The sequence below is a fragment of the Penicillium chrysogenum genome (assembly GCF_028827035.1).
Source record: "Penicillium chrysogenum strain IBT 35668 chromosome Unknown utg000005l_segment0_segment0, whole genome shotgun sequence".
In the NCBI taxonomy this organism is placed as follows: Eukaryota; Fungi; Ascomycota; class Eurotiomycetes; order Eurotiales; family Aspergillaceae; genus Penicillium; species Penicillium chrysogenum.
Window position 1 is genome coordinate 9,081,502 of NW_026622753.1, and position 13,696 is coordinate 9,095,197.

The following is a 13,696-nucleotide window of genomic DNA, read 5'->3' on the forward strand; positions in this document are numbered from 1 at the left end:
ATAAAGATTCTGGATAAACACAAAAATTTGCTTTCTATCACCTATCTGCCGAGAAATGAGGCCAGAAATGAGGCCAGAAATGAGGCCGAGTTGCTCAGTCACACATCATCGTCTCCAGATCCGATGCCAGTCATACCCTCAATCCACGTTGACCACTATGTCGCGGCATTCAGATATGTCCGATGACTCGGACTCCCCCGACGTCAAGTGCTTCCAAGAACTACCTGATGACGCATATGAAGCCATCGGGTCGGAGGCCCTTTCGCTCCTTCCATAGACACTCCTTCCCTAAATGGTATCAACCATTCACTCTTTGGTATGCATAGCGTCTCCCCCACCAAAGCAACCTTTCCTCTTTCATCACGTCTCCCAGTTTGACATCGGCTCATCTCAACCTTAAACATTGCCAAGAAGACGTCATACTTTTTCTCTCATTGATAATTTTACTGAATCAAGATGGAACCTGATTTGGATTTCCCTGGACAACCGATCCTGATACCTTACCTGTTTTGAGGCGTTCTACACCCATTCCGTCTGTGAATCCCCCTGCTAGCGTATAGCCTCAGGGGAGGCTGATCTATGTGCGGCTTCCTCGGTTTCTGCTTATTGCCGAATCTCTCATTGATGCATGCTCCGAATGCATGCACAACAGCTGGTGGATATTCCTCTTCCAATGTGAGGTGAGCTGCATAGTCTATATCTAGCCTTGGCCTCCGAGATCTGGATCCTGAAATGATATTTGCAGTGTCACTCCCCCAACAAGTCTCGGCAGACGGCATGGTGGATGACGGGACTAGCAATGAGCTATCTCTCACTTTGCTCTCACTCTCACTTTGCTCTCACCCTTGACCTCAGCATGGATCAACTAGCACTCCCGCCTGTGTCAGTCATGCCCTCTCTCATGACAGCTTTACCCACTGATGCTGTCGTTCGTGTATTCAAACGCCTCCAACACGTCAAGCTCGAAGCTGAAACGATCGTGCAAAAGTTCGAACAAGATGCACAATACAGCGGAAATCAGTTCTTGGTGCTCCTCAAGTTACCCCCACAAATGGCCGAACGACTCTTCAATGACCATCGTTGCCTCGAAGGGATCGACTACCGCTTCGAGTTCGAAGGTGACATTGGTGTTCTGCGTTTGGTGCCTGGGTACAAACACGAGTACACAACGACCGGCCTGCTAATTCAAATCGGTGTTATACAGTGTCTATCATTGAGAACCGTCTTCACCTTCAAGACTTCATTTTTTGACCAGTGAAAAGCTGGCTGGATCCTTATCCTTATCTTCAATTTTGACCGGCTAAAAGCTGGCCGGGTCTTCATCTTCATGTTTATATTTATATTGATCTTTAAACTCCATTTGTTTTCATCGCCCTAACTGACGATGACAGCACCGCTTAGACTATCGGCAAACGCAGGAGGAGGTGATCATCAAATCTGGATTACAGGATGCATCCTATGTCTATTTGCCGATGAAAACGGGTTACAAATGTCCAGATATCACAAGAAACTCGGACGACAAGGATGTACGAGATCTGGGATCATATGACAAACCCTCAGTATCAAAGGAAGAAGCCTCAGCGTTTATGGAAGACATTGGCAAGTTGGGATGGCTGGCCGACAAATCGAAACCTGACATTGCAGTAGCTGTTAACAAGCTAACAACGACGAACCTCTGCAGCTAGGCGAGAAGACATTGAAGCGCTGAAGCAGCTTATTCGTTACCTAAAAGGGACGAAGAACCTCGGGGTCTTGCTCGGGAAGTCAAATGACAACCTTGTTGGCTATGTGGATGCATCCTACCAAGATTGCGAAGATAGGAAGAGCATCGAAGCCTATATCTTCTTCTATGCTAGATCACCAATAAGCTGGAATTCCCGAAAAGAGGAAATCGTTGCCAGAAGCAGCACGTCAGCGGAATACGTGGCAATGGATGGAGCTATGCGGGAAGGAATGTGGCTTCACAAGGTGATGGTTCAAAAGGGCATCCGGCAAGAAGAAGACCTCCCAATCACAATTTTCACCGACAGCGACAACGCCTTTACGATCATAAAAAGGACAATTACGCTAAAGCTACGAAATGGCTCGATGCGCGGTACCATTTTGTCCGTCATGCAGTCAGATCCGGAACTGCCTCCTTTGTGCTGATCCCAAGCGAGGAAAATATTGCTGACGCACTAACAAAACCGCTAGGAAGAGAGCGTTTTGAGAAGATGAGAAAACTCATGATATACAGTGAAAATTGAGGTTTGCATACATTGAAACCTACATGGGAAAAGGACATGGAAAAGGACAAAAATAGATGAAAAGAAGGATTAAAAACTAATAAAAATAAGCAGTTTTTACTATGACAGCCGGAATGGGGTCATGGTTTCTGCTTTGCTTTCGGGTTGGGCCCAACGGGGGTGTGTTGTGGTAAAGACCCCACATGTGGGTCTAGGCCCCCACCCTCTGGTAGTACGTAGATAGTTGTAGTGGGAGCTTGCTTCCTCCCTTCCCAATTCAACTCTCTCCTCTCTGTTTCTCTGAGCCTACAACCTGTAGTCTCACCACTTTTGTTTAGTCAATGTCAACGCCTGGAACAAAAGCTACAGCCCTCATTGGCCCCTAGGAAATAAGCCATGCGTTCGCTACCATACTGATCATTGGTGCCTACACATTTCTCACTGGCTTTTGGCAAATAAGTACTATTGGCCGTCACAAGGACTGCACAGACCGCCGTTTTCCAGCTGAAAAAGCGGTGGACCCTGAGACCGCAGGTTCATACCATGACAGACCCTCTTAATGAGGCACCTGGTCTACCTTTCCACATCTGTGCCAAAGAATAACTCGCCTTTCCGCCCCATGACTACGAGGTGAGTGCTATCTGCTCTTGGTATACCTCAACGATTGACAGTGCGAAGTGCATTTAAGCATGCCGACTCCGCCAATTCCTAATCAGAGACTGGAGATACTGGAGAAGGCCGAGAGCTACGAAGACTCAGATGAAGGTTACCAGTTCGCAGGTACTCTCGTTTTATACCGGTTAAATGGCATTTTGTACCACGGGAGGCTGAAAGGCCGCTCCTCTTCGCCTTCGGATATCAATGCAGACGACATTATGAATGTCAAGCAGATTCCTACCTCGGCCTATAACCCCAACTATTCTATCGAATTTACGCTAGCGCCTGAAAATCTGCTCAACAGCTGTTACATCAAAAAGCCTCAATTGCTTAGTTACGACCGGGTTAGTGAAGGGCCTCAACCCAATTTGATTGCAGAGGATGTCCTAAAGGAGGCAAGGGTATACGAAGTCTTGATGCAGCACCCACATCCTAACATTGCTACCTCTCTCGGTTGTCAAGTTTCTGACGGCAGAATTACGGGCCTTTGCCTTGAGAAGTACCCTCGCACGCTTATGAAAGAAGTCAACCCAGGCGCCCTTATGAAGAGAGCACTAAGAAACACGCGGGAAGTGAGCGAGGACTATAGTCGTGTTCTTATAGACGTCGAAAGCGGTCTCTATCATCTTCACTCGCTGGGTTTAGTTCATAACGACCTCAATCCCAGCAATATAATGGTGGCCGATGATAGGGCAGTCATTATCGATTTTGGATCTTGCCGGAAGACTGGAGAAAGCCTCGAATATGTCGGCCGTACTTATGAATGGCATGATGAAAAGATACAGCAATCTCTTCCCGAGAATGACCTGACTGCCTTGGAGGAGATTCGCATTTGGCTTGGTCTTAGTTTGGGAGTTTTTCAATTTGATGTCTAGTGTTATACTTTATATCTACAAATACATGTTATTGCGCTCTTAAAGTTCTGATCAAGCCATTGTCACTAAGTCCACCTATCTATATCAGGAGAGGTTCAAAATAGAAGAGTCCGCCACATCGTTTTCATTGATCCAACCCCTTGCGAGGCCCAGGTTCTGCATCGCGTTGATGTCATAACGCACACGGTCCCGCACCTCCCTCAGACGGGCGAAAACGTCATTGAACTAGTCACTATCTTCACCGCGATAGATCGCCGGCCAGTCAAGCGGGGTCGCGTACAACTCCTTATCGAAGGACGGCCCCGAGCGGGGAGTGGTATACGACGCACTAGGGGGAGCGGGAGTATTCTTAGCTTTCTTTTCCTTCTCCCCCACCCCCCCCTTGTCGGCGATATCGGTAGCTAGACGCTTCTTCGTGGACTTAGACCGAGTCTTAGGGCCCTTAGCGGTCTTGACCGGGGTTGCGGGAACGGAAGTAGCCTTACTTTTCCCTTTGCCCTTGCTAATAGTAGCCGCCGAAGCGTCACCGGGCACGACTGCCTTCCCCTTGCCTTTGTCGGCCTTCTTACGAGCCAACAGCTGATTCAATCTCATCTCGCTGCGCAAGCAGGTATGGCCAGAACTCCTCCTGCGTTTGCCGATAGTCTAAGCGGTGCTGTCATCGTCAGTTAGGGCGATGAAAACAAATGGAGTTTAAAGATCAATATAAATATAAACATGAAGATGAAAACCCGGCCAGCTTTTAGCCGGTCAAAATTGAAGATAAGGATAAGGATCCAGCCAGCTTTTCACTGGTCAAAAAATGAAGTCTTGAAGGTGAAGACGGTTCTCAATGATAGACACTGTATAACACCGATTTGAATTCTGTCGGCACACAGGCTGGTTTGCACACAGGCGGTTTTGAAATTTTCGCACACAGCTGGCCTCGCACAGAGGCGACTTTGGAAGAAGTGAGATATAGCCTTTTACTATTCTCCACCATAAAATTACCAGCGAGGCCCCGATGCAGGGGGAAGCTCGTCAGCCGGCTTAGATCTTGATGAATCTAGCAGAAGGGGAAAAATGAGGGCCTCATAATCTGTTGAGGCTACGAAGCAAGAGAGATAGATGGAAAAACGTGAAGAAAAAGAGAGGTGATGATGTATCTATGAAAAGGAGGCGGTATATAAGCCGGCGACAAACGAGACAAACTAGGTGAATGCTCACTGCATACAGAGAGCTCAGTCTGCTCATAGAGACAGACGCATACCGTGCATGCATTGCATGTATGCATGTCTTGCCTGCTAACTAGCAATTTTCGCAGCCTTTAGGTTGTTATTTAGGTGCATATACAGAATGCACGTGACTTCCTAAAAATAACGCCCCACGTGGAGCTCGGACCACCATACCCCATTGGGCGGTCAGTTATTGTGGGACGCGGCAGTTTGGTGTTTTGGGAGCCTCAACGTAACGCGCGACGCGTCGACAACTCGCACCTGCCTCAACTTTGGAATCATTGTACAGCAGGCGCTTGGTGTATTTGGATATTTGTTTCATATATTTTGGACCCAATGTAAGTCCTCGACTTAATCATTTTCTACTTTTGATACTGACATGCCTGGAAGGTATCGACAACGCCCGGCCGGCGGCGACAACAACAGCGTCAAGACTCCCTTACAACCGAAATCCGTGAACTCCCAGAACTCGATCGACCGACTTGTAAGACCATTCAAATGTCCAGGGAGCGCAACACCCACTCGTGCGTCTGAAAAGCCATCAAGAAAGAGAAGGAAGGTCAACTATGCCAATGCCGATGGAAGCGTGGAAGATGGAGAGAAGCCATACACGAATGATGACCGCCTCGCTTTGGAAACAAGAGAGGCCAACAAATTCCCCGCCTACAAACCAAAGGACAAAGAGGTGGCGTTCAGGCAACGATTTCAGGTTCCGTTCCTCAATAAAGCCACCGGCGAGTACAGTTCTGGTCGGGTGGCTCCGACACTGGGAATGCGACGAGGCGCGACATTTGTGGTAAAGCCACTACATGACCCTAGTGGAGAATTTGCGATTGTTTTATACGACCCTACGGTAGACGACGTCGCCGAGGAACCTGCGCCCGAAAACCAGGAGGCACCGACGGAGGACACGCCAAAATTGGATGAGCCAATTGTGCATAAGAGTCTAGCAGACATTCTGGGGCTCAAAAAGAATGTGGAAGATAGGCCAAAGGTGCCTGTTGTGATTGATCCGAGACTGTCCAAAGTGCTTCGGCCACATCAAGTCGAGGGTGTGAAGGTATTGCGCCCCGAGGTACGCTGTGTTGTGGGAGTAAAACTGACATTACGCTTACGCATAGTTCCTTTATCGATGTGTGACTGGGCTGGTCGACAAGAATGCAAATGGATGTATCATGGCAGACGGCATGGGACTTGGTAAAACGGTGAGCTTGGGCAACCCCGACTTTCGTACCTTGGTCCTAACGAACACAGCTTCAATGCATCGCATTGATGTGGACGCTTCTCAAGCAGTCCTCAGAAGCGGGAAAAACCACCATTCAGAAATGTGTGATTGCATGTCCGTCAAGTTTGGTCGGTAATTGGGCCAATGAACTGGGTGAGTTATGCGTGGCACCTTACTTCTTGTGAGCTCGACTGACTATATCAGTAAAATGGCTTGGAAAAGACGCCACCACACCCTTTGCGATTGATGGAAAGGCCACGAAAGCAGAATTAATATCCCAGATCAAGCAGTGGGCCATTGCATCGGGGCGTGGAATCGTCAGGCCCGTCCTTATTGTGTCCTACGAGACACTTCGTATGTATGCGGATACTTTGAATGACACCCCGATCGGACTTCTTCTATGCGACGAAGGTCATCGACTGAAAAACAAGGAAAGTTTGACATGGACTGCTTTGAACCAACTCAACGTTACTCGCAGAGTGATTCTTTCTGGAACACCTATCCAGAATGATCTGTCTGAGTACTTCGCTCTTCTTCACTTCGCGAACCCGAATCTTCTCGGCTCCCAAGCCGAGTTCCGGAAGAGGTTCGAACTACCCATTCTACGGGGTCGGGATGCCGCAGGCACAGACGCAGAAAAGAAGTTGGGGGATGAAAGATTACAGGAACTCTCTGGTATTGTGAATAAGTTCATTATCCGCCGAACCAACGAGCTCCTCTCAAAATACTTGCCCATCAAGTACGAGCATGTTGTTTTCTGCAACATGTCTGAGTTCCAGCGCGGTCTGTATAACCATTTCATCAAGAGTCCAGAGATCCAAAGCCTTCTTCGCGGAAAAGGCAGTCAGCCGCTGAAAGCAATTGGTATTTTGAAAAAGCTTTGCAATCACCCAGATCTACTCGATCTAGCGAACGACCTTCCAGGATGCGAGCACGCATTCCCCGAGGATTATTCACCCCCCGATTCTCGGGGTCGCGATAGAGACATCAAGAGTTGGTACTCTGGCAAAATGATGGTCCTCGACCGCATGTTAGCCCGAATCCGACAAGACACCAACGACAAAATCGTCCTCATCAGTAATTACACTCAGACCCTCGATTTATTCGAAAAGCTCTGTCGGTCACGGGGTTACGGCTCCTTGCGTCTCGACGGCACCATGAACATCAAAAAGCGCACAAAGCTAGTCGACACGTTCAATAACCCAGACGGTCAGGAATTTGTATTCCTCCTCAGCAGCAAAGCCGGCGGGTGTGGACTGAATTTGATCGGCGCCAACCGGCTGGTGCTATTCGATCCAGACTGGAACCCAGCCGCTGACCAGCAAGCGCTAGCACGAGTGTGGCGAGACGGACAGAAGAAAGATTGTTTTGTCTACCGGTTCATCGCAACAGGCTCAATCGAAGAGAAGATCTTCCAGCGCCAGTCCCACAAACAGTCCCTCTCATCGTGTGTCGTGGACTCCGCAGAAGACGTCGAGCGTCATTTCTCCCTCGATTCCCTGCGAGAACTCTTCCAGTTCAAACCGGATACTCGGAGTGACACTCATGATACCTTCAAGTGCAAACGGTGTCGGCCCGACGGCACGCAATATATCAAGGCCCCCGCTATGTTGTATGGTGATACGAGTTCGTGGAACCATTTTGTCAACACCGGCGAGAAGGGCCCGCTCAATCAAATCCAGGATCTGCTTCTTCGTCAGGAGACTGGGGAACAGGATGTTTCGGCTATTTTCCAGTACATCAGTCATTAATACACTTATTTGGCATACTTGGGCTGGTTCGAGATTAACTATAGTATTGGGTGGATTGTATCTTTTGGAGCGTATTCATTTGGGAAGCGAACAATTATGACCATAGAACGAATTCAATGATTTTGTTTTGTCTCTGTACCGCGGAGAGCTACATGCTGCCGAAACATGAAAGGCTACGAATACCACACTCAAAGATAACTAAACGTATAGCAAGGTATCCAGCCAATAGACACATTTGGGAGAGGGTAAGAAATGTATGCCATTGAGAACCATCGCTACCTATTCACAGACAATAACTATCGACAGAAGAACGATCTCGGGTATGGTCGCAACAAAACGATCCAGCTAAGTAACACAAAAAGAAAGGTCTATGCAGGAGGCAAGTTCCAGCTCGAGCTACAAATGCAACTATTTCTTGGACCTCCGTCCTCCAATACCCAGCCGGCCCAGATTTGGAAGACCCGATCTGTGTCTCTGAGAAGATGACCCACCCTTCGCCGCACTGTCCAACGCGCGCGAAGCAGCCGTGCCACTGACACCACCACCAGAGCCTCCCAGCCCGGCGTTTCCAGCAGCAGCGTTACTGGGGCCCGGGGCACCGCGCGGGGCATCGGGTAAACCAGATCGGTCCTTGGGACGGTCTGCAGCGGCGACGGAGAGAGCAGCTGTAAGAGAGGGGTTGTTCATAGGGCCGGACTGATCGAAGGACTGGCGGGTGGAGCCTTGGGATCGACGGGCTCGTTCCTGGACAGACTTGAATTTGTCGAGGAGTTCGACCCAGCGGATGGAGTTCTCGTCGCGGGGTTTCAGGCGGGTGCCTGTGGAACGGTCGAAGGGCGGGGCTGTTTGGGTAGTACTAGGGAAATTCGTCTCAGTAAACCTTAGGATAGACTGCGGGGAGCAGGGGCCATACCTGCGGGTTCCGCCGTGGAGGAATCCGATGTTGCTGACGCTGTTTAGACGGTTCTTGAGGGCGGCGAAGGCGGAGCTCTGGGGGAGGAGCATGAGGACGCCGTAGAGACATTTGTAGAGGAAGGGGTATTTTTCGGGTTCAAGGAGTTGGAGGCGGAGATCTATTGGAATTAGCTTCTGGGACTGAAGTTGTATTGACGGAGAAAAACGGACATGTGAATACTGGTGACTCTAGTAATTGCACCAGTTTGTCGATTTGGATTAGCATATTGACTGTCATTTCCAATTCGGCACTGTGGATAGACTTGTCAGCAGACTATCATGGTGAATGGAGCCGGTATACTGACAAGATCTGGAGAAGATTGTATGCCTGTTCATAGGCCTGGGCAAGGAGACAGAGTGAAAACGTAGAGACAGCGTTGTGGCACCACGATCTGAAAAGTCCAACAAAGAACATTTGACCATCCTAAACGTTTTCATTAGTCTCGAGAATGCAAGGCAAGGTGACCGGGGGGTATTACTTTCGAATCGAGATTTCTTAAGCGCTTTCTCAATTCCGAGAGCTCGGGCGCAGTGATGAGGTTGTTGTTCAAGTTCTGGACCATGATGCTGGCGAACTCGAGATCCTGATGATACATTAGCATAGAAGACCTCGGTGTGTGCAATGAACATTACCTCTTCCTTCTCGAGGCAATCTGCCAAAGTCCGATATATACGCTCCGGGCTCAGGTTCAGAGAAAGCTGCCTGATGATCAGATTTCCGCGCACTTCGAGTAAATGCCTGTCTGTAGAGAAGAGCTGCAACAAGTTGACCATGAACGAGGTAAAATAGCTGTCCTCGCTGTTCCTTGAGATCTGTGAAAGGAGCTGCAAATCTTTGGTTACAACCGCCTCTGAAGGGTCGGATAGCGTTTTTAGTAAAGCTGGGAAGGTACCATCGTTGAAAGCGACAACCTTCCGCGGGGCTTTACGGTGGAGCATGATGAGCCATACAAGGGCCGCAACTCTAGTGGCTTCATTTTCATTGAGAAATTGTAGAGTCAGGGAGTTGACAGCAGCAGCGTAGTCAAGGTCAGCCGGGGGCAGCGGGGTGGAAACAACACTACTACGTGGTGTAGCCGCAACGGAATTCTCTTGTGCTGTTTGCTTCTTTGTGTCACTGCTCGCTGTCTCCGAAGGCCTGACTCCTGGAGTCGATGATCTTCGCTCTATGGTTTCTTTGCTGGCTGTGGCGGAAGGGATCTTTGACGATGGCGCCTGGGCTTCCTCGGTCGTGTCATCTGACAGGGAGTAGATGTATTGGACAAGGGACGTGTTGACTTGGTTTGCTGCTTTTCGTACTTGATCCGAGCCACTGGACATGGCTGGGAGTACCTGAGTCAACAGCCGCGGAACGAAAGGAAGAATATCTTCAGGGCTGATCTCGAAAAAGGAATCAAGCCAACGAAGGGCCGTCAATTGCATTTCCTCCTCTAAAACGAACGTAAGCACACGAAAGCCAGAGAGATAAATTCACTCGTACCATAAGAGGTGTTGACAAAGCCGACAAGAATATCAAGAATCTTGGGGTGGTCGATTTGTACATCTTGTCCCGGGATCCAATCTCCATCGGCTTGAGCGATCTCATCATCGACGGTCGTATCTGAGACCGAGTCTGCAACGGCAACGTCGTACCTGTCGTCACTGGCACCATCGGTCTGGGCATTTTGCTCTGTCGCGTTGCTCATCACATCGCTGGCAACCGACTGTCTGTTGCTCTTCTGACTCTTCCGGCTTTCTTCAATCCCCTTTTTAAGCCGGGTAATCCTCTTGATCTCAGCTAAGAACCGATCAAGTAAACCCTGGGTTGCAATATTCACGTCTTTGTTCGGTCCGCCCAGGAACTTAATCAATCCCTCTAGGAACTCTGGCAAATAGCTCACGAGCTCTAGGTCGGGGATTGTATCTAGAAGGGTAAGCCATGAGACCAGAAAGTTGCGAGTGAACGGTTGGATCACATGAATCCGATCTTTAAGCAGAGGAATGAACCGTGCGAGAGAGAACGCCATGGGAAGTTCCTGGTCTTCCTGATTCTCCAATTCTGTAGCTTCCTTTTCGGGGAGCTGTAGAATCGACACATACGAGGCTGCCGATTCAGCCACAATATCTTTCACCAGGCGATCCAGAAGCTCCGCGCCATTTTTGACTGACAGCTCCGAATCGGACGCAAGCTATATTCCATGTCAGCGTATGCGATATCTCATTGAAACAATCTACACCCCTCACCTTAGCCAGCGCGTCAAAAACCTCATTGAAGAACAACAGTATCTCTCCCTTGGCCACCTTGGCTATATTGTACATGCTCTCGCATGCGTAGTACCGCACTCGCGCATCTTGGTCGGAGAAGCATGCGAGTACAGGCGGCACAATTTCACCCAAGTACGGCGCAACTCCTTCCTATATCCCAGAAATCAGCCAATATGTCCCCCGAGACGTTGACTATAGCCACCACTTACCGATCCGAGTGCAATCGAGGCAGCAGCCAATCCGATTAGGCCTCCATTCCGGGCGTGGGGTTGGTGCACGGCGTACGCATAGTCGTGGCAGAGCTGTTCAACGATTTTTTGTATTTTCTCCTGCTCCCCTTGGAAAACAGCGTCGCGGACAATTTTCTCAAGCCTAGTGTAAATAAAGAGTGATCAGTATGGGTTGTTTCAAGTGCGGAGCGATAAAACCGAGCTGGCATACTCCAGAGCTCCCTGCTTCCTCCTGTCGTAGAGCTTGTCGTTCAATAACCGCTGGATTGCTTGATCCATGGCTCAAAACAGCCTATGCTGCAATCTTTCCCCAATTATGGTCGGCTAAGCAATGTTCATCGTGAACGAAGGGTATCTCGGCGGTTTGGCTGTCGCGGGACGGTCAGGAGCTTGAAAGTCGAGTATGAGTGGTATATTTGATGATACTTCGAGCGCACAAGAAGGTCCAGATTGTCCGGCAGCTTTTCTACCGTAATAACAAGCAAAAATGCAACCACAGGATGAGGGAGATGCGTTGGCAGTGTGGAGATGGAGAGACCAGAGCGGTGGTGTGACGTAAGGTCCGCAGATTCGAGCCTTACCGCCTTAGGCCTTCAGGTCCACGGGTCTTATTCTGAAGATGGATCCAGTACACCTGCAGGTGGTTCCTAATCTGTAATGAGTTTATGGACTTAATGCTTTTTTTATATGTCTTATTCTCCCTCCTGTTTGTGCGGTAATCCATCCTTGAGCAAGATGAAAGAAGTCCAAGAACAAAGAACCGAAACCAACCTTCGAAACATGATCTTGACTACTTGGAGCGCCCTTTCTACATGTATACAAAGGTAGTAAAAGACATGGGCCTTGCAGACGCCTACAGAAACACCTTAAAGGACATGCAAAGACACATTGGAGTTCCTAATGCCTTCTTGGGCTAAACAGATCGAATTATCGAAGTCTTATGCCGTCAGGGACAGAAGCCACATGAGCAGCTAACTATTCTTGTACTGAGTGTTTGAACAAGAGGGGATCTCAGATATTGAGCACGAACATCAAAGCCCAAGTAAACGAAGACTATGAAACAAGACAAAGATGAGAAGCATACATGACCAAGCAGGCATATCGCAGGAGATATCAAGATCCAAAAGGAGAAAGCAGAGAGCAGATCCCAACTTTTCGGACATGGCTCCCCGCTGACACATAGAAATCATAAGGTAAACAATCCCAGAAAAGAAAAAGAAAAACAGACATGGTGTGTGGCTGTACAAGAATTCGTCGAGACTCCGCGGAAGCATCACGCAAAGGTATAGAACAGAAGAAAAAGGCCTTCAGAAAGGAGAGAAAAAGGGTGAAAATGCTAAAGACAAGTAGAAGAAAACGAATGGCGCCGATAACACAAATTAATCGCTCAGGCATGTCGACTTGAAATGTACTTCGCTATCGCGACGTCTGGCTGCCCCATCCTGATGGGCGCCAGCTACCAGTGGAGTGCTTGGAGACGGTACTAGTAGGCGACCTTGCGCCCGAGTAGACATATTCGCCGTCGACATATTGGGCTCCTGTGGAGAAGGTGCTGCGGTGCTTGCGGCGGGCATAGCGCTGTTCGAGGCGGTAGAGCTCGAGTTCTACTTCGATATTAGTTATCTTTCCTAGTATTTCGAGGTCGGATTTCAATTCCGCAGTGAAGCGGCATTTTGCTGGGTGTTTTGCTCGGGGGTCGCGGAACATACTGGCTTGTAGCTTGTCGATGAGACCCATTGTGACGGTTGAGAATGCAGTGATGGATATCCTCAAGAATTGAGGTCTAGAAAATTGGAGAGAATGCTAGATGCTATATGCTTGGATATGGAAGACGACGATCCCACGTGGAACGTGGAACGTAAGGGGAGCGGAGCTGTGGAGGAAAAATTGACGTTTCTGCGCAGAACCATGGATCAGTCCCTGATGATCAAGCTTGACATCCTGTGGATATATAAATACCTACATATGTAGGAAAGAGGGCTTACTCGGTAATGATAGTGGTTTCAGTAAGCGCTGGTCTAAAAGCCGAGACTTATGATATGCAGGAGTGTTCCGGGAGGTGCAGGGTCTGAAATGGATAATCGGGCTAGCGGGACAGTGGGGGGTTAAAGAATGTAGAGATTTAAATCAATTGAATGAGAGTAAAGAGGATACAATTCCCCAGAAGTCATAAAGAGTGCAGAGAAGAAGAGAAGCCTTGCAGAAAAGAAAAGGGGGGTGTGGGGAGAACTCGACTAAATTAGCGCCTCAATATCCGGAGAGGCTAAGACAATGCGTATGTGTTTCATCTATACATCTTACTATTCTAGGTCTGGATTTTT

The 13,696-nt window shown here is 48.9% G+C and overlaps 6 protein-coding genes across 6 annotated transcripts; 3 read left to right on the top strand and 3 right to left on the bottom strand.

Moving 5' to 3' along the window:
* Positions 1-856: 856 nt before the first annotated feature.
* On the top strand, positions 857-1,258 carry N7489_011805 (uncharacterized protein; the record flags this gene model as incomplete). The annotated part of the gene is made up of 1 exon (XM_056717554.1): positions 857-1,258. The coding sequence occupies one exon, from the start codon at positions 857-859 to the stop codon at positions 1,256-1,258; it is 402 nt and encodes a 133-aa protein (XP_056565176.1).
* A 1,656-nt stretch (positions 1,259-2,914) lies between these two features.
* N7489_011806 (uncharacterized protein) lies at positions 2,915-3,757 on the top strand (the record flags this gene model as incomplete). The annotated part of the gene is made up of 1 exon (XM_056717555.1): positions 2,915-3,757. The coding sequence occupies one exon, from the start codon at positions 2,915-2,917 to the stop codon at positions 3,755-3,757; it is 843 nt and encodes a 280-aa protein (XP_056565177.1).
* A 225-nt stretch (positions 3,758-3,982) lies between these two features.
* Positions 3,983-4,351, bottom strand: N7489_011807 (uncharacterized protein; the record flags this gene model as incomplete). Its single annotated transcript, XM_056717556.1, has 1 exon — positions 3,983-4,351. The coding sequence occupies one exon, from the start codon at positions 4,349-4,351 to the stop codon at positions 3,983-3,985; it is 369 nt and encodes a 122-aa protein (XP_056565178.1).
* A 999-nt stretch (positions 4,352-5,350) lies between these two features.
* On the top strand, positions 5,351-7,947 carry N7489_011808 (DNA-dependent ATPase RAD54; the record flags this gene model as incomplete). The annotated part of the gene is made up of 4 exons (XM_056717557.1): positions 5,351-6,031; positions 6,093-6,176; positions 6,226-6,349; positions 6,401-7,947. The coding sequence occupies 4 exons, from the start codon at positions 5,351-5,353 to the stop codon at positions 7,945-7,947; spliced, it is 2,436 nt and encodes an 811-aa protein (XP_056565179.1).
* A 408-nt stretch (positions 7,948-8,355) lies between these two features.
* Positions 8,356-11,654, bottom strand: N7489_011809 (VAC14 family protein; the record flags this gene model as incomplete). The annotated part of the gene is made up of 10 exons (XM_056717558.1): positions 8,356-8,803; positions 8,861-9,020; positions 9,073-9,152; positions 9,207-9,325; positions 9,381-9,485; positions 9,535-10,331; positions 10,382-11,069; positions 11,125-11,295; positions 11,355-11,517; positions 11,587-11,654. The coding sequence occupies 10 exons, from the start codon at positions 11,652-11,654 to the stop codon at positions 8,356-8,358; spliced, it is 2,799 nt and encodes a 932-aa protein (XP_056565180.1).
* Positions 11,655-12,791: 1,137 nt separating this feature from the next.
* N7489_011810 (uncharacterized protein) lies at positions 12,792-13,112 on the bottom strand (the record flags this gene model as incomplete). Its single annotated transcript, XM_056717559.1, has 2 exons — positions 12,792-12,979; positions 13,085-13,112. The coding sequence occupies 2 exons, from the start codon at positions 13,110-13,112 to the stop codon at positions 12,792-12,794; spliced, it is 216 nt and encodes a 71-aa protein (XP_056565181.1).
* Positions 13,113-13,696: the final 584 nt, after the last annotated feature.